Source organism: Nanorana parkeri, unplaced genomic scaffold, assembly GCF_000935625.1.
Source record: "Nanorana parkeri isolate BGI_ZX_2015 unplaced genomic scaffold, ASM93562v1 scaffold463, whole genome shotgun sequence".
Lineage (NCBI taxonomy): Eukaryota > Metazoa > Chordata > Amphibia > Anura > Dicroglossidae > Nanorana > Nanorana parkeri.
Window position 1 is genome coordinate 368,177 of NW_017306731.1, and position 20,945 is coordinate 389,121.

General features: G+C 42.8%; 1 protein-coding gene across 2 annotated transcripts in view; it reads left to right on the forward strand.

The window, feature by feature from the left end:
• The window catches only part of LOC108790308 (ras-related protein Rab-3C), a 143,211-nt gene that overhangs the window by 10,901 nt on the left and 111,365 nt on the right, over positions 1-20,945 (forward strand). For both annotated transcript variants that reach the window (XM_018560537.1, XM_018560536.1), the window contains exon 2: positions 8,222-8,449. In XM_018560537.1, coding sequence (XP_018416039.1) covers positions 8,222-8,449 — 228 coding nt within the window. The remainder of the gene's footprint in view (positions 1-8,221; positions 8,450-20,945) is intronic.

Consider the following 20,945-nt stretch of genomic DNA (forward strand, 5'->3'; position numbering starts at 1 on the left):
TTTTATCACTGGGAGGTTGTATTTATTGCAGATCTGTGGTTTATTTTCTTATTTCTCAATCCCTCGTTTTCTAGTGGGTCCCCGCACCCTCTATCACCCACCGCCTGCACCGGTGCCACCAGCAGCTAAGCGGCTGCTTTGGAGGCACCCATGCATGCTCATTCACGGCCATGCCCACAAGTGCAGGCCTCGGCCCTCCTCTCTGCCCCACAGCTTGATGGCAGAAGGAGGCTATTGCTCCTCTGGCCTCAATCTCCTCCCCCGCAACCAGGGAGACATTTTTTACCCTAATGGGAAGAATGCATTAAGGTAAAAGACCTTTAATACTACTTTAATATTATTGTCATACAGGATTTAAATAGCGCCAACAGTTTGCGCAACACTTTACAAAATATGGGGAGACAATACAGTTACATTACAATTCCATGCAAGAGGATAAGAAGGGCCCTGCTCATGAGAGCTTACAGGGGCAAGTGATACAGAAAGTAATAACTTTGAAGAATGAGGCATTGGAGGCAGGATATGCTTCCCTGAAGAAATTCGTTTACAGGGATTGCCTACAGGCAGACAAAGTAGAAGATAACCAAATTGATTAGGGTAGGGAGTCCCAGAGGATGGGAGAGGCTCTGGAGAAGTCCAACAGGTGATCATGGGAGGAGGTGATGAGGGAGCGAGAGAGGAAGAAGTCTTTGGAGGTGTGGAAAAGATGGTTAGGCTGGTATTTTGAGACAAAGTTGGTGATGTAGCTCATGTAGTACTGTATGTTGCTGTCAGTACTTTTTTATATTATTTTATACATTGGGCTATTGGAAAGTAGTGGAGATGTGGTTGCTGCATTAAAGCTTTTTGTCCTTTATTTTTCACCTGGTGATCCTCCAAGTAAAACACTGCACTAGGATGCAATTTTCGCTGACGGCACCCAAGATAAAGGGCATTTTGGAAGGGGGCGGGGTATAAAAATATCCAGTCATGAGAGAAGAGGGGGAGAGTAGGGCAATTAAATAAAGTGGATGCTAAGGGTGCAGGTCCACTTTAAGGGGGAGCAGAACCACCTGAACTCTTTCGTAAAGAGAGATATTAGCTTCACTAAAATGATGGGTTAGATTTCTGACAATTGTTTTATCACCAGGGTGCCAGTATCCTCTTTGTGCGACTTATACAATATACATTTATCAGGTGCTAGGGTGAATGGCTGAGGTCAATTGGTCTATGCATAGCCATCTATGTTATATAAGATTGTTAACTGTTTTGTATGTGTACTCAGCAACAGTTACAATTGATAAAAAACCCGACCCTTGCAGTTGGGCTAGCCTCTTACTGCAAGGGCTAACTGCTTGTATATGTCTAGAGGAGCTGTGTAAAGGTATTTCAGTTACCTGATCCCAGCTCCCCTGGCAGTCCACGCTCATCTTGTCTGCCCTATGCTCCAGCCCACGGACTGTCCCTGAGTCTACTTACAATGCAGGTCTATGGGCCCTGCATTGTGATGACATCAGTGAGCCAAGGAACGCCATTAGAAATCATGGGGCCCCATACAGCCTACATGGCTAGGCCCCTCCCCCTCAAGCTACTAATGACATGCTGGTACTTGTGGTCCCCCCACAGTCTCACACTATTATTATACATTTACATAACTCTGACATATACCACAGTCCTGTACAGAGAACACTGAGCCAGTCACATTAGTTTCTGTACAGAGGAGCTTACACTCTAATGCAGAATGGCACCGGCTGTAGGGGGACTACAAATCCCAGCAATACATTATACAGCAATGCAGAACAGTATATGAATTGGACTCTGGACGTAGTAACGCACTGGACTCAGAAATGCACTGGACTTAGTAATGCATTGGACTCTGGACCCACCTGATATCCTGTAGAACCCACCTGAGACCTCACGCAGCCCACCTAAGAGTGACCCTGCAGAGCCCACCATAGATCCTGAACAGCCCATCTGAGACTCTCTATGGTGGGCTCTGCAGGGTTTCAGGTGGGCCGGTTGGGGTTACTTTCCCAGAACACGCAGCTCAGCTCACCTGCTGCTGCGCCCCGGCCACCTCAGTCGCCGCCAGACAGGCGCTGTTAGGGCCTGGCCTCCTGCATCTCCCCTGCTGTCAATAGGCTGAGGGGCCCGGGCCCCCCAGGCTGCCAAGGCCCCATACATGGGTATCAGCTGTACCCCCCTAATGGCAGCCCTGTGTGAGCCTCTGGAGCAGAAGGGGAAAGATGTTGCAGGAGCTAGTCTTGAAGCCTGGGGGAGCGGGGGTTAGGTAAGCAAAAGTCCTTTACAAAGGTCCACTAGACATTAATGAGCAGTTAATCCTTGCAGTGCGAAGTGAGACTTTTTGGGGGTTTTTTTTTACCTGAAGATAGGCTGTAATGATGGATGGTGTCACTATATACTCTCCAGAGTGACACATTTTGTTTAATATATCTGCGTTAATTAAATATAACTTGCATATAATATTGCCAGTCCTACTGGAACAGTTTATTGCAGGTCAAACAACAACACTGGTGTCCTGCCCAAGGTCCGCCCTCACTGACGCATTTCACCCAATCAGGGGCTTAATCGATCTACTATCGTTTGCTTGGTGTGCTTGCTATTATTTTGCCAAGAACAACACAGCAATGTCAATATACATAGTGTTTTAACTCAAAGCAGCCAATCAGATTTCTGTTTACTGAATCCAGATCAGTCAAACATTATCTCTAATTGATTACTGCACTTTTCATGTTTCTGAATATGTATGTATTTTAAGGGATAAACTCATGTAATTGCCCCTTTAATTTAGTATAATATTTTATTTTAGTGTTCATTGGACAAAGAGGTAGATTTGATGTGCTCACATTACATACACACTTCCACTACACAAATGCTAGAGTGTGATGAGTATAATGAGGTTACTTGTATTCATGCAGATAGGCCATGGGGCATGAATGTGAAATTAAGCGTCCATCTCAGATAAAAGTTCATACTTTGCACTTGGAAAACAAGCAGCGGGTACTATATCCTCATACATATGGCCAGACAAACAAAAATAGCCCAACTTGGAATACAGTTATTAGTGTACATTGCAAATACAGGAGAAGACCAATACCATCATGTATTTAAAAATCACTTTATTAAAGGAGAACTATGGGGTCAGTGCTTTTCCCCATAGTTCTCCTAAGGGTAACGGGAGGACTAGCGTCCTCCCGTCACCCAAAGCTCAGTATACCGCGAGCTACATCGGGAAGTGAGCGAGCAAAGGTACGTGTTCACTCACTTCCCGATCTACTGAGCCGACCTGTGACAGTTTCATGGTCACACGTCGGCTCAGATTGTGAGGCTGAGGGAAAATCACTCGCCTCATAATTCTCCTTTAAAGAAGCACTCAAGTTACATATCAACACAATACATTGATTTAAAATGAAAAGCTATTAAATGTAATCACTTCTAACTTCCTTCCCCCTCCCTTTTCTTATAATATAGGGGGGAAACGAATGCGCACATAATACCCCTGTTCTGGTTGTATTATGTGGATATGTGAATGTTACTGTTGTATTGTCACGTACCTGATGTGAGTCTGAGATGACCAGAAGGACCTTCCCTTGCAGCACGGGTCTGAGCGCCCCTGAGAGTGGAACAGGGCCGAACGGACTTCGTGAGGCACGGGTGCCACTGGGTAAAGATGCTGAAGACACCGGAGTGAAGCACCAGGCAGGTAGTCAGCCCGAAGCATGCAGGATATCAGAAATTTAGATAAGCAGAGTCAGAGCCGAGCCGGGTCAATAACTGGCAAGCTGTGCAATACAGAATCAGAAGACAGAAACTGAGTCAGGACAAGCCGTGCAGGATAAGTGGTACTGAATCAGCAGACAAGAGGCTCAGTAGTGTAACAGGCCGAGGTCGGAGCAGGCGGAGAGCAGCAGAGGATCAAGACGGGTCAGATACAGAAACAATCAGGAATCAAAGCTAGACACTAGCTGAAGAACTCTCAGCACTAAGTTGCATGCAGGCTGCAAGTTTAAATAGGGCTTTTGGCGCCATGATTAGACGTGAGCACGTGCACGGCAATCTGCGTTAGCATCGTTGCGCGTGAACACGCACATCAGCGTCCGCGCGCAGGCGCACGATTACGAGCATTAATAGCTCCAAACCGTCTCACACGCGCATGCGAAATGGCTGTCACAGTACCAGTTGTATGACTGCTTGCTGGGTTTCCCTGACAGGTATGATTGTTGCCAAAATGAATGTTCTTCATACGAGCGTTCGTTTAGGGTTGCATGTCAAAAAATTGAATGTTTGCATTACGTGTATATGTCAGAATTAGCTTATCTGTGCACAGAAAACATCTGTGTTAGTTGGATTGCACAACAAATGTTTTTTTAAATCGGCCCCTTAAAATGTATTTAAAGTCTTTTCATTTTGGATAGTTGGGAAGAGTTAGAAGACTCCTTATTAACATACTATCCTGCCCAGCGAATCCAGTTTTGTCCTGCTGCAAGCCACTGCTCCGGACCTGTACCCCCTCTTTTGGCCCTACTCAGTCCCCCCATGACTTGCATCAGGCATACTGTGTGTCCCTGCTCCTGTTGATTTCTGGAATATATATAATGGGAATATCCCAGGAGACTGCGGGATTAGGGGAAGGTCATTCTTCCTAGGCAAGGATGGCGGTCATGCGACTTTGTTTCAACCAATTAAGACTTCCTACTAGACATGTGTGATTCGTTTCGTTCCGAATCGAAATTCGGACGAATTTTCGGACATTCGGATGTATCCGAATTCCGAATCATAGATATAACGAATCCGAATTTCTGTTTCCGAAATTCGGTAGCGGTAGTTCGTTCGAACGTTCGTTTCGTTTCTTATTAGTTCCGTTCGTTGGAGCAAAGTGACATTAGAGAAGGAGAAAAACATTTTTCCCCCTCAAATGTCACTTTGCTGCAAACAAATGAACGAAACGAATAAGAAACGAAAACGAACGTTCGAACGAACTACCGCTAAGGAATTTCGTCCGAATTCCGAATCCGAATTGACTTTCACACCCGAATCCCGAAAAACGAAATAACACAAATCCGAATTTAAAACGAAACAAAACTAAACAAATTTTTTGGCAGTGCACGTGTCTACTTCCTACTGCCAAATTAGTCTTTTGTCCTCTGTCACTCCCCCATAGCTGTCATTTTCCTGGACAAATAGAATAAAGGGGTGTGAAGGGAAGGTAAGCATAAGCAGCTGTGGGGGCATGCAATAAAGTGTTACCTGCATGGGCAAAATCCATTAATTCATTAGTACTTTCACACCATTTCTCCTCTGACATCCACCTCAACTGAGGATTGTGGAAGGGGAACATTTGCTGACAGCATACTGCTGACAGCAATGGCAACTTGGCTGGGTTGGCTTGGCTGCAAAGGCTGATGAAAATATTCTCACAATAAATGAAAAAATACTGGGCAGCAGTGCGCAACAGACTCTTTGAAAGAGAACAGGAACCTTACAAGACTATACAAGATAAACAGCCTACAATAATGAAAATGGAGCTGCATGCATTTCCAAAATAAGAAAGAATGAAAAGTAATAAGAACAATACATCTCTTTGGCATAAGACAATATTGATCTTCTGGCTAGTATTTAGATTTAGACTACATCAGCCTTTAGGTTTTCTTTAACTCTTGGCGCTAATGGCTGCCAGCTGAACAATCCACTTGGTGTTGCATATTCAAAGTTTTCAACAGTTAATTACATTTTTCACACAGACTTGAGTGGCTGGTCATCCAAAGCTCTCGGGCTCCCACCATGAACATAGAAAACAAAAGGGAACAGAGCGCCACCTCCGTGTGTAAAATAGTTTATTAGGATAAATAAAAACAAGGGATAAATGTACTCACACACAAACATTTTCATCAGGCTTCAACAACAAACAAGAGGCCACACTGTCTGTTAACCCACATGGTATCACCCCGACTATGCAACACGGTAGCCTCCGGTCACAGCACTGTCCACCGGCCGCAGTCAGCCAAGATTGACGCGTTTCAGGGGCAAGCCCCCTTCATCGTGAATCATCATGATGAAGGGGGCTTGATTCAGATTCATGAATCATCATGATTCTGATGAAGGGGGCTTGCCCCTGAAACGCGTCAATCTTGGCTGACTGCGGCCGGTGGACGGTGCTGTGACCGGAGGGTACCGTGTTGCATAGTCGGGGTGATACCATGTGGGTTAACAGACAGTGTGGCCTCTTGTTTGTTGCTAAAGCCTGATGAAAACGTGAGTGAGTACATTTATCCCTTGTTTTATTCATCCTAATAAACGATTTTACATACGGAAGGTGGCGCTCTGTTCCCTTTTGTTTTCCACATCAGCCTTTAGACTAAGCTAAATGACAATAACAGACTTAGGGCTTGTGTTGACAGGCTTTGTTTTTTTTAACGGGGTTTGCATTCCCATACAAGTCTATCCATGCTGAGAGGAGGACAAAGAAATCAGTGGGCGGATGCAGTAGCCAGTCTGCTATTGGCTATAGCAATTTGAAATGGCCAATAGCAGGCTAGCTATTGCACCAGCCCACTACCTGCTGCATTTACATTCAGCTGCTGCCTGCGGAATCTTTCCACTGGCAGCCGTCATTCCCTGACTGAAGCTATTCAAGCACCATGTGCTTACAATACAATTATTTAAAAAAATTATAAAAGGTTGGAAGAAAAGTCATTTTCGGTTTCGGTCTGACAAATTCTGCTGCGGGAGGTGCGTTGTAGTGCCATTCATTTCAATGGCACCTCAAACGTGCCTCCCACCCACAGTGTGATCGCCCGCACTGGAACGCAGAGTACCACAATACCGTACGTTCCAATGTGATGCGATTGCAAAAAATTGTGCATACAGTTTTATTCTGAAGTAAACATTTTTGTAACACTGCTTTTGTGTATTTTATTTTAAATTAAGGATGGTATTTATTACATTTTTTATATTTGATTTAGCGATTAATCGGAAAAATAATCAGCCAGCGAATCAGTTATGAAAATGATCATGAGTGGCAGCCCATGTCTCAAACTGATGCCACCCACACAAGCCCTTAAGCAATCTTAAACAAAGTTGAACAGTGATGGCTGTGTAGTCAGTTAAATAAGGTTCATAATGGAACTATTCAAAGAGGGCCTTGCCCAGAAATGATTCGGAAGCCAGTCATGTGGCAATGGACAAGAGCACAACTCTGTTAATTTTATAAACCACATAGATATCCATTATAACAGAAAAACAAAAAAATCAATATTTGAGCAACATTTGAGATGAACTGTGATAATTATTATAATCTCGCTTAATTGCCTGGCCTAACCCTCAGTCCCACACAGACATCCAACTTACCAGAGGCCCAAGAGAGCAAAAAGATAGATACCAAAATGACCAGTTTTTCTGAAATTTCAGGCGAATGAAAACTCTCTAATTCACTGATCCCTGTTTACCACATACCTTCAATAATTCACTGTGGTTTGCACATAGTGAGAGCTGAAATTCCTGCTGCAATCTGACTTAAGGAGGGTGAATAGGGTTTATTGGGGTGGGGATATTTGATCCCCTGAGAAGGTGAAAGGGTGTTCTAAAGTGATGTTTGATGTAGGGAACGTAGTCGAGAGATAAATGCAGAGTGAAATCAGAGGTGGGGTTGTTGGATGGTGGGGTAATATAGGGTTGTGGAAATGTGTCCTGGAATCTCAATGTACACATCCTTTCATGATACTTATTGTAATGTTCTAAACACATGTATAAAGGTGCAGGGGTTTGTAGGGAGGTGGAGGTGTTGGATGCAGATGGAGACATGGAAGAGATGAATGCAGAGGTATATCAGAGGTGAGGTTATTGGGTTGTAGGGTTTTGCATCGAGCCCAGGATTCTCAATCTACACATCATTTTATAATATTTATGGTTAGGTTTTAAACACATGATTAAAGGTGCAGGGGTTTGTAGGGGTGGAGGTGTTGGATGCAGATGGAGGTATGGAAAAGATGAATGCAGAGGGATATCAGAGGTGAAGTTGTGGATAGTGAGGTAATTCAGAGTCATGCTATGGATCCAGGATCAACCAACACTTGGGTCCTTGACTAATACCGCCTTTTGTACTATCTGTGACAAAGTTCTAAACACATGTATGAAGACAACTGTAAACTTGTGTCCATATACATCCAATGATCAGTGTATAATAGAATGCTATAACTAATGTATGTGCCTCTGTCTCTTCCAGATGGCCTCTGTACAGGATTCCAGATTTGGACAGAAAGAGTCTTCTGATCAGAACTTTGATTACATGTTCAAGCTGCTCATTATCGGAAACAGCAGCGTCGGCAAAACATCATTCTTGTTTCGCTATGCTGATGACTCGTTCACATCTGCATTTGTGAGCACGGTTGGGATTGATTTCAAGGTTAAGACTGTCTTCAAAAATGAAAAAAGAATTAAACTGCAAATCTGGGTGAGTTATCGGATTTATCCTCTATAAAATGTTTGTTGTTTTATCTACCAGTTGTTACGAGGACACAAAAATTCATCAGAAAGAGCACATAAACATGAATGTTCAGTGTGAAACAAAGAGGCGACATCCATATATCATCTTCTCAGATTAGATTCAAGAGCGCCTTTCATAAGGGAATAAATAATGCATACAGCTATTGCTCATATTTCATCAGGTAATGCAGGTCTCATAAAGAGTAGGGATGATAAGAATCACAATTACTATTGAGGACAGTCAGACAGATAGATTTTGTTAAACAACAAATAGCCATAAAGATATTCAGCTATTTCAGTGTCTGAATTGTAAATTGCATGGCTACTTGTGATGTCTGGATTTATGGAATGTCACTGTGCATTGTAGTGGCTCGGAGGATTTCAATGTCACAGCACTCTGATTCTCTTCCTAAATGTATTACCAAAATTGTTGTTGCATATTAATTGGGAAATGAAAGTAGACCTGTCTTAGTGTGGTAGGCTAGGCATAGATGTAGTGTAGGGCTCACCCCATCCAGCCATTTTTTATTGGAAGGGTTGATTCCACACCTATCATTCTTGTAGATGCCCACTATCCATGCCTTTTCAGAGAAGATGACCATTCAGGGTGAAAAACTACATGGAGCCAGGAACATCCTTCTTCCTCTTGCCCCCTTTACCATTAACATAAATATGCATTTTCTGCCAAGACAGACATATAAAGCACTGTGCAATATTCTATAGAGACCTCAATCTTAGGGCTGTCGGATCGTGCCTACATGCCTGAATGACCTCTAAAATCTGTGGAAAAGTGTGGACTAGCACTCTTATTGGTAGGGTAGTGGGAAGTGCACAGGTTGATAGTAACCAATCAGTTACTAACAATTCAGTTTACTGTTAGATAGCAAGCAGTCAGTACACTGAGTATGCTATGTAGGAAAAATGGTAACTGTATGACAGCAAAGTAACTCTGCTACTAAAATAAAAACGTTGAAAGGTTTACCTCAGTAAAGAATTGTACTACTCATCCCCTCCTGCTGTCCGCACTGCCAAAACTCACTATTTTGCCAGGAAAGTTCTTAAGAAACCAACACTTCTGGGGGGTATCAATCTCCTGGTGCTCTGCCACATTGTTGTTCCTTTCACTAACGCCTACATCACTACAGGACACAGTAGTAACATAGGGGTTGGCGGGAGGAACACAGTGTGCTCCAAGTCCAGGAGATCATCCAGGATCATCTTCCAGGAGTCAGTTTCTAAAGAATTTTCAAAGGACATTTTCTCAGGAATAAAGCAGTAATTGGCAGCTCAGGCAGCAGGAGAGGTAAGTAGTACATCTCTTCCTTACAGGGGGACAATTTTTATTATTTTTATTTAATGTTACAAAGTTGCTTTAGGTTATCTAAAGATCCTGTGTCAATGGGCGTTGGAATTTTATGCTTGCATTTGACAGGAAGTTCCTCCATCAGGTATTAAAAAGGGCTGTAAGAATAATAGAGGCTTAACTAAATAGGCCCTACAGACTTTGAATGGTTAAAGCAGAACTGTACTATGTTGGGATGAACACTCATATAATTATTGGGTTGTTGTCATGTCCTAACCTTTTAACTGTATTCTACTTTATATAGTGTGTGGTTACTTTGACTATAACATTTTTGCAAGCACAAAGGAAGTGCATATAGGCAGTTATTGGAAGCTGGCAATGGTATTATATACCAATTATTCAGTATTGCGTGGATGAAACCTTTAAATTATTCTTGCCCTGGATGTTGGTTGAATATTTGTCTAATCATGTTCAAAATGTTATATTTGTATTTTATTTGCTGTCCAACAACCTTTATATAATACATCCAGAAGTCAATTCTCAACACAGTTTTACAGGGTACAAACAGAATATGTTATTGGTTTTCATGTATCAACAAAAAGGGTAACGTTTATAAAGAAGAGTGTATATCCATTTCAACTCTCTGCTATATATCTCAAATGTTAGTCCATACCACTGCCTGAATTTTACAGCCCATTCAAAAAATGCAGGTCACGATGTGGATCCTGCTCAGCACAGCAGAAAGAGCTCTGTGATTGGAGGGGAGCTGATCACATGGCTTTCCAGTTTTCTTCAGCTCTTCCAGCCAGTAGAATAGTGCTTCGCTGGCTTTGGATTCCCAAAGCCAGTACAATGTTTAGCACAATTGTTGTGCTTTATAAATGCAAGCTATATCTTTTTTTAAAGCATCCATACCACTACTATATAAATGTCTTCCTTGGCGTTACTTACTTATTAACATAATGTAAAGTTCACTTATGCTCAGAATTTCTTTTTATTACTTGTAGTCTAGAATAAAATAACTCCGTCCTTATCAAGACATCTTCCCAGACAAGCACATTTGCTTTAGGTATTATCATACTCTTTATACAACTTAAAATGGCTATAGGAATAAGATGTCAGCTGTCCAATTTGGCATTTGTTATATGGATTGGGTGACAATGTCCTGTGCATGGTAGCAGTATATGATTGCTATCTAATTGCTCTCAGTAATCAGATCATTTGGGCAGCTTCTGAGATAAACTATATGTATCTATCCTGTATTCCCCCTCCCGTCTTCATAGACATAAGTATGAGTGTGCAGCTGAGCGTTCATGTTTATGAGCACAGCCCTTATGAGACATGTATGACTGTACTGCTGTCCTTCTGTCCTTTGACCAGCTTTAGGGCTACAATTGGGAAAACAGTGGGGGGAAGATTTAGAGTTCTTAAAGGAGTTGTAAAGTTTCAGGATATACTCTCCTGTTATAACATCAGCATTGCATTAGGAATACATATTTTTACATAAAGAGAGTTTTCTGGATTATCCCAAACCTTGTCTAGTTTTGAATAGAGAGGGCAAGGGTTAGAATCAGATTTGGCAGGTTCTTATAGCTGTGTCTTTGTTTGAGAGATTGGTTCTCAGTTCCTACCCTGGTGACCATTGTTACTTGGATAGAAAGTGAATGGGAATGTAATTTTTTTAAATTTTACAGTTGTCACCACGCCAAGAGGTAAGAGGGAATTTCCCAGTGGGGACACTTGTCCAGTAGCACCTGTCAAAGATGAGAATTCAATTGACTCTCACTTCCGGTTCTGTCGGCAAGATAAGAAATAGGGAAAATATATTACCAGAGGAGACACCCACAGCAATAAATCATGACCGTGTCCATTGTCTTCTTCACTCTACCCAAATCTAGGAAAACATTAACTTTAAAGCGTACATTCACCAAAAGCAAAAATAATATATTGCAGTTTAACAATCCATAAATGTGGTGGCTGCATTAGATTTCTTTCCTATGGTTTTCTCCTTTATTTTCACCAGGTGATCTGGCTAGTAGGTCTGTTATTTTTTCATCTTTCTTTAACAGACCAATCTGTGCAGCAAAAGTGTCAGATAGAGGGTTGAGACAAACCATTTCAAGTGACACTAAACTCAGGAGTTAAATCTTAAAAATGCATTCAAGTACCTTAACTATTAACAAAAATGTATCTTATTTGTGTACCACTCGGCTGTAGATCCTCAAATCATCTCTGAATTGGTGCTGACACTGTCCTTTTTTCTGGAGGGGGGCTACTTTGGTTTCCCATGGTCCCTGTGTGTGTTGTAAAGTAGCCACTGCTCCAAGCTCACTCCTATGATGGACTACAATCTCAGTGCAAACTATAACAGGAGTGAGCTTGGAGCGGTGGCTATTTTACAAAATACACAGGGACCATGGAGAATGAAAGTAGTCACCCTCCAGAAGGAAGGACAATGTCAGCATGAATTCAGAGATGATTTGAGGATCTACAGCCAAGTGATACACAAATAAGCTTTTTGTTAATTGTTAAGGTGCTTGAAGGTATTTTTAAGATTTAACTCCTGAGTTTAGTGTCACTTTATCATTGACAGGGGTGCTTACAATGGTCAGCATTTATGTAAAACCTTTATCCCAAAAAGAAAGAAAAACAACTGTTGTTGTAAACGCGTAACTAAGTGTTAGCTGGAGTTCAAATTTAATTCAAGTCCATCAAAATACTACCCTCCCTACAGGATGACATTGCTGCTGTCCATGGGTGGCTCTGTTGCTCCTGCATTAAGTGGAGCCACTCTAAGACAGGAAATGTGTTACTGGCTGAATCACCAGGTGAAAATAAATAAGCTGCAATTAATAAAATTGTTGTTTTTAGCTTTTGATACACTTTATGGGGCTCGGGCAACATAAATCATAGTTGTGGTTACATAAAATAGTTATTTTTATGTTTTTAATTTATTAACAAATAACATTTGAAAGCCAAAATGAATTTAGGAAAATCATTTTATTATGGTATTAGTGTAAATTTAGCAATTAGTAGCTCTCCATATCTTAAAAATGAAATGGCACATTGCTGCCCTTTGTAATAATGTCATTACCTCTGTGATTGTAACCTCTGGTCTCTGGTGACAGGGAGATCACAGCGTCGTAGTATTTCACAGCTAATATTCTGTGCACCACTGACAGTTCCAACCTCGGTGCAGAAAAAAAATGATCATCGGCATTGAAGGCCTTTACAGTTTAAGTTTTCCCTCCTGCAGTCACAGTACTTTTTCTCATCTTTATATAGGGGACCGCCTATCCCTAGTCATTTCAAAAGTACCACATGCCTCATATACATCAAGGAAACAATACACTCTAATGGGATTTTTAGGTTGTTGAAGATATATAAAAATATACATTTTATTCATTTATCTTAGCAAATAGGTTAAAACATTTTTATATCCCATTTGATTGTATTGTTTCATTGACATATAGGTGCTTATTCAAATTACAGGCACAGAATAAAAAATGAATGATTTATGAATGATATGTGATGTTCTTTTGCCAGTTCCAGTAGAAGGTGGTACGTAAAAATTTACAGCAGGAATCTAGCTTGTCTTGAGCCTTTCCTGTTTTCAGTGGAAGCAAATGTTCCCTAGCTCCTTTGCTAATATTAATTTATTCTGCATATTTCTTTCAACAAATCAAAGGACTGTGCAAAATATATCAACCAATTGTAAGTGACCCTTAACTGTTTAAAATCTGTAGGCTGATGAAAAGTGAAAAACGGTTGGCTGATTTATGTTAAGGCAGGCTTTTAGTAGTTATTTTCATAACTCTATAGTCTCATTTATGAACAAACTCTCTGATACTGCCATAAACAGAAAAGTAATAAGATACTTTCTATTAAAGTATATGCAAAAATTGCCAAGAACTGACAGACAAAGTCCGTTAGTGTGGCCAGTGTTACGATCCACATCCACTGGATAATGTCCCATGAAAAACACATAGCTCAACTAGAAAAAGTCATGGCAAAAGTTGAATCTATTTGGTCCCCATGGATCTGTAAATACTTTACCTCCACTACACCTCACCATCTCCTCTCTGTCTGGCCTGATCTCTGCTTTCTCACTTTTGGGATCGTCCCCACACCCGTGTGCACAACCCGTCTCCTTCTCTCCCTCCTTCTCTATCTCCACCCTTTCTTACTTCCGCTTACTTCCCCTCCCTGCTGCGTCGATTGTCTTATGTGGCATCACATATGGTTTAATGACGTTGATTCCCTGATCTAAAGTCCGCATGTCATACATTTATGTACCATTATCTCGATGACCCGTTCTACATGATCTGGAACCCACCCGACTTGTGCATTTTCTATACTAGACACAGAGCACTAGACCCCGAGCACTAGGTGCTAGACCTTGTGATCGACTCGCAAGTTCCATTCGTTTGATCAGTTAAGGTCATCTCCTACTCGTACCCCATATGGCCATAATATGGAACCCTATTTACCGATGCACGCTACCCCATACAATTTGTCGCATCGCGTACTTCATGTCATTGTATAATGCTTACCCATTATAAGTGTTGCCTATTTGATTTGTTTGTTTTATTTGAATGTAATCTTTGTAACGATCTTTTCATGTTGCTACCATGTAGTTGAACACCTTTGTTTTCAATAAAAATGTATATGATAAAAAAAGTATATGCATAAAAGGTCCACTTACCTTGCAGATGTAAAAGCAAAACCAAACATTAGAAGAATATATATATGTTAACCTTATGCCATGATTTCTGCCTATTTGGAGGGTGAGATTGCTGGGGGAGCTGAGGATCTCAGATCTCGTGAGAATGTGCTCCAGCACAATGTAAGAGTGTCTTCTCATGATATTTGAGATCCTCAGATTTGCAGTATCTAGCCTGAAGGCCAAGTGGCCTTGCCCAGGCACACCAGCCAGAATCTGAGAGAAAGGGGGGCAGGGTAAGGATATTTTTATTTTTTCCCTAATATTTTTATGCATGCCAGGTTACATTTAGAAACACAAAAAAAATGTTCTTGGTTTTGGCCACATGTTGGGGCCAACTTTGCAGAAACTGCAGTACAGTAATAATTTATAAATGCTTGCAGAAATATTGCGAATTTGGAAACACTCATTTACACTTTATAAAAAGGCCAAACACGCAAACGCTTTGTGAATTTCTGTGGTTGCCCTGGGGTGAAACAACAAAACAAATTGGTGGGGTAGGTCCTCTGTGGATATTGGTCATGTCAGGACTGCTGCTGTTGCGGCAACTGGACACCTTTGACTCACCGGAGGCGTGGTATCTAAGCACCAGCCAGCAGAATGGTCAGTCTGTGGTGGGTGGTCGGGTTAAGGCAGAGGTCTGCAACAGGGAAGGCGGCAGAATAGTCAGGTTCAGACAAATGGTTGGGTCTATGCAGAGTTTGTATGCAGGTGGCAGGCAAGAGAGTGGTCTGGTCCATTTGGGTCAGCAATAAATAAGGCAATTCATAATGTATTATTGCTCTTTTGACACAATGCAGGGTAGCTGGCAAGAAGACCCAGCACCAGCCACTTCAATACACTTGGATTGAGGGACAGCATTGTTTTAGGGAGACCTTGAAATTCTAGCAGGGATTCTAGGAACATCATATAAGGTACTGGCAGAAATTCTGCAAATGTCAAACAGCTTGAAGCAAGTTGATACCATGCAGAAGGATGTCAAATGCCAGTCAGAAGAATGAGATCCAATGCCAGTAAGAAAAAGGCCAACTGTTAATATCAGAAGTGCCTCAAATCAAACTGATGACAAATTTGCCTGAAAGCATTTGCCCATCAACACAAGCCCATGCAGATAATTGTTTCAGGACCTTTTAAACCACTCATACAAACATCTTCCTAATCTGACCATATGTAAGTGACACCACTCACACTAAGCCAATTGGATCAATATGGGAACAGTTAGGAGATCAGCCTTCAAGAGGGAATAGGAATTTGTCTCATGATGATGCGGCACCCACTGTGTTTGACCCAGATGGTCAATGACTGTTGACAAGTGGGTCTTCTGCATAAACTAGTGATTGATGCACTAAAAACCAGTGGGGCCTTACATCACAGGCCTGCCACATAAATATATTTATAAAGAAGCTTTTACTTGTGTTGGAGAGACTCATCTGCAAACATTATAATGCAAGTGTTTCCTTTGTTACTAATCAAAACTAAAAACTATATGTATTCACACCTCATACAAAGCCCTGCATACCAGGGATTTTTTTTTATAGCTTTACTGGTTGCTTACAATCTACTTGAATTATTGTTATTCAAGAGGTGACAGGTCCTCTTTCACGTTATTTACTCTGCCAAGAATCCTAGTTGCCATTGTTCATTTTTGATTAGGTGGAATCGGTGAAAGTGTATAAAAATTATGAAACGATGTTAAGCAGGACTAAGGAAATGATGTTGCTCCAGCCTGTGCTGGGTCAGGGCAAGCTCGGTGAGCACAATCAGAATAAAGTGTTTGGGACAGATTCCAGGCTTGTTGTAAGAGGGAGATTCAATTACACAGTGACAAACAATCTGTTTAATAAATCTCTATACAACAGAATGTCAGGAGATTGATGGTGCTGCTGTACAGAGGTCAGACTGACGGAGCCTATTTCATATAGTGACTCATTGCAGTGCTTGATGGGGAATTAAAGTTTTATGATGAGGACAGTATGATGAAAGCAAGGCTAGAGTATGATTTTATCTTGTGTACGGTGATATGCCTGTGCCATGTTCACTGTATAGAAGGTGTATCCATCACAAAGGGGAAGTTGTAGATAGTATAGTGCTCTAAATAAATTGCTCTCAGTAAAAAGTGGACCTTCTTTGGCGCATTCGTCATCCGGGGGTTGGTGCAAGAACCAGGAAGAGTCAGCTGGCTCCCGATGATGGAAAAAGGGGAGATGGCTGGCGCAGGACTAGGTATGCAGGAGAGGAGTGGTGGATTACAGCAGAAGTACAGCATCCGTTCATAACTTAAATATCCCACAAATCAAAGTAGGCACTTCTTAGTTCAAAAGTTTTTATTGTTTTCCAAAATAAAGAAATAAAGAAATTCCAGCTTACATAAACATCATAAACAATGAAATCAAGGCTGTACATACAGCCTAATAAATCAAGAAGGACTTAAGCACATTACAATCTGTGTTATGCATGTCACAGGAAATAGACCGCACACAGCTAGTCACACAGTGTATGTTAATCAGTCTTCTATTACAAACTATAGAGCAGTGGTCACACCACCGTTCAGGCTTTGCCTGAACACAGGAGACTTGTGAAGGAGACACAGTTCAAATAAGAGGGGATAGAGAGGGAGGAAGGGGAGAAAGCAGGATGGGTGACAGGGGCTACAGGTCTGACGGAGAGTTAAATGGTGAGTGAATCCAAATGGAAATTTGGGATTCTGCCCCAGCACAGAGTCCCCCGGCCACCTCATTAAGACAAAACTTCAGGGATCGAGTCAAGGCATAGTCCTTCCATCCCATCGACAAGGGTCGCCAAGTCGGGGGGTTTAGCTATCCCTACTGAGATGTCCCGGGGACCACAGAGGACCCCAGAGACCTCTCAGCGTAGACCATATCCAAATGAGGGCCCCGGTCTATCCCCCTTCAGCATAATATCAGACCAGTCATGTGCACTATCAGGGACCCTGACATGTGCACACCTTGTGCAGTGCTCAATGTCTCGGACGGGGTGAAGATGTAATGAGTCAACGAGAGTTATGAGCTAGCAAGCTCCAGATATACTCTGCTAAGACGCCCAATTCAAGAACGGCTGTACGCAACCGGGTCAGCTCATGTTCTAGATATCTTCCCCAAATCCGTAAGTACGATTCCAACACCTCTCACAGAACTGGCGATGGTCAAGGTCGTGGCGATCATATCAAGGCAAAACAGGGTAGGAATAAAACAAAACAATCCAAACAGGTTAGAAACTTGGTGGGAGAGAACTCCCGCTTACACTCAGCCCAGTACATCCGATTCTTGGGAAGGGGCCAGGGAGGCTGTCGGCTCGGCGAGTCGTCCTCCGGAGGAGCGGGGTGAACGTGGGGTCCCCTGACCGCCATCCAATCCTGAAGATGAGGGGCCCGGAGTGTCCACCGGCAGATTGAGGAGATTAAGTTGTTCCAGGCAAGGGGTCGCATCATCCACCGTCGTAAAAGTGTAGGTCTTGTTCTCGAAGAGGAATTGGAGCTTAAACGGGAATCCCCACCGATATCGAATCCGTATTGATTGCAGGGTCTGGGTAATCACACGGAATTCCCTCCGCTTAGCGATCGTAACCGGTGAGAGGTCTGAAAAGATCTGGAAGGAGTAGCCCTGGAAGTGAAGGGACGGGCTGTCTCTCGCCGCCTGGAGAAGGCGCTCTTTTGTGCGGTAGAAGTGCAATCGCACTATAATATCCCGTGGGGGCCCTTCTACTGAACGCCTAGTCAAGGCCCGATGGATCCTATCAAACTCTAATCTGTCTATGGGTAAGTCCGGGGCCAGTTCTTGGAACAGAGCTGTGATCGTGGATTGTAGATCAACCACGCTCTCAGGTACACCCCGTATACGCAGGTTCGTCCGGCGATCACGGTTCTCAGCGTCCTCTACCTGGGAATGCAGGGACAGGTTGAGGTTGCGAAGGCGTTCCAGTTCGTCTTCATGCCCCTCAATGATGGTGGTAATATCATTGCATCTGGACTCTAACACCGTCGTCCACTTCCCGATTTCTCGGATCTCCCGGACCAATTGTGTCGTTATCTGTTTGGACATCTTGTCCAGGGCTTTGTGCAATGTGGTTTCGAATTGCGCCATCATAGCCATCTGTTGGTCAGGCAAGGGGTTAATAGGATCGTCACCAACTGGATCCATGATGTCTACTGAGGACCTCGTGTCTTCGTCCGGCGGGGGTGCTCTGTACGCGGATCTGCGCGACATCCTACCCGAGGCCTCATGCAAGGTCGATTGGCTTAGCGTGGGCTTCTTCTTCGAGTAAGTGCGACGCATTTTAGTAGCAATCGGTGCCCCGAATGATCCTCTCTCAGGTCCCGATGTGGTTGTATAGATTCAGGCAGTTAATATCAGCCGTAAGATCCGGAAGGCGCCCAGTCCGGTGCGGAGCTGATTAAACCGCGGCCATAACGGTCAGCCTCGCGCATGCGCCCCCCCAAAGTAGGCACTTCTTAATGGGAGACCAAGAGACTTGTATTGAAAGTGGGGGGGGGGAGGGCCACTGCACCTTTCTCACCCCATTGTCCTGTGCATGTACTCCTAAAAAGTTGTCCTCAAACTTTTTAAACACAGGGCAGTTTACTGGATAGTGAAAGGAGGAATAATACCTCATTCCTGGTGTCAGTGGGAAGAATAGTGCCCATCGTAGGTGTCAGTGAAAAGAAAAGTGGCTTATAATCAGTGCTAATGGGAGGAATAGTGCTCCTTTGTTGGTGTCATTTGGTGGAATAGTGCCCCAAGGGCCGGTTGAGGGCATGCAAAGGACCACATCCAGCCCATGGCTTGCAGCTTGGGTACCATTGCTCCTCAGATAGCTAAATATTCTACCCTGTTTCCCCGAAAATAAGACCTACCCTGAAATTAAGACCTAGTGCCATTTTTGGGAATTGCTAAAATATAAGACCTACCCCATAAATAAGACCTAGTTGTGACCATTCCCAGGGCCGGTGGTGTCATAAGGGGGAACTTGAAGAGCCGCGGGAGAGAATCAGCGGTGCCAACAAAGCCGGCGCTAGAGGAAGCGAGGCGGCAGCGCAGGGAGTAGAGCCGCATAAGCCGATGCTTCCTCTATAGCGCCGGCTCCTGTCACAGGCGGAGTGATACCAAATGCACTCCGCCTGTGAGGAATTGATAGTGAAAGCGCGCTTCGCCATTTTGGATTATTTAATTTGGATTTGCATTAACTTTGGAGTGTTATACATAAAAGAAAAAAAAAATAAGACCTACCCCGAAAATAAGACCTAGTGTGTTTTTTTGAGCCAAAAACAATATAAGACAGTGTCTTATTTTCGGGGAAACACGGTATGTATAAGAAAATGGCATGTAGCAATGGGGCAAAAAAAAAGTGCAGCATTGTAAACATTGTGCAGGTCAAATCAGTCCCAGTAATTCTAAATTTGGGATCTGTACTGTGTGGTATGTTTGTAACTGTGCTACTGAAGTCAATATTAAGAAAAGTAGCCTTGTTGTAGAACTCCTTCCTATCGTTATTTCTTATTGTTATGGTCCATACTGTATTACCTTTTTGCACCTGTAACTAGCTACCCGATTGGTGTCGTGTTAATGGGTCACTCTTTGCCTCATGAAGGGATCCTCTGAGATCCCGAATCACTGCTTTCTGACATGCCAAATGGACATCAATAAAAGCGTTTTATTTGGATAAAGATTCAATGGTGTGCTGGTGACATACTTTTTTTTCAAATTATATTGTATGTGGTATGTTGCTTCAGCACCCAAAGAGACGGGGTATGTCAGTTAGGCGTGCGGTGGGGAGACTTGAGTTGCTGTGTTCAAGGAGAGCTTGTTTTCTTCCTTTTCTTACTGTCCTGGAAGCGAAATGCTTACTGTCTGCTTATTAAGCATCCTATTAAATGTTAAAAAGAGGCGAAAAACCGACTGCACTGCCTCTTCCCCAACACACACAAGATCAAACCTTGTGTACAGTAGCTAAAGCTGACTGTGTTGAGATCTGTGTAACTACAAGAATTTGCAGCCATAGTAAGGGCAATGTTAAAGTGGCCTGGGGGAGCATAATTGAAATTCAGATCTCTTTATAGGCATTGCACAGTTGTATGATATAGTTCCCTTTAGAATAATGAAACTCGCCAGAAGATTGCAAATGAAGAAGGATAATTGTGCAGAAATGTAAAGAAGGCTTTCTACGTCCTCTAGTTAGAATACGTTTGTATACTGCTGATAAATTGCTGATTATCTCTACTATTGGTCCTCGCTTTACAGGTACAAATGCCGTCATCTGTCTCTGAGGTAGACCCCGACAATCAGCAGTCCTCAGCTCCTCTGGACTTAGAGACTGATTGGTCCCGTGGTGGTATCCCTGTACTGAAAGTGCTAAATCTTTCCATGGGGCAGACTCCGGTTTTCCATATTGTAATTCTTTCATAAACACTCAGCAGAAACAATA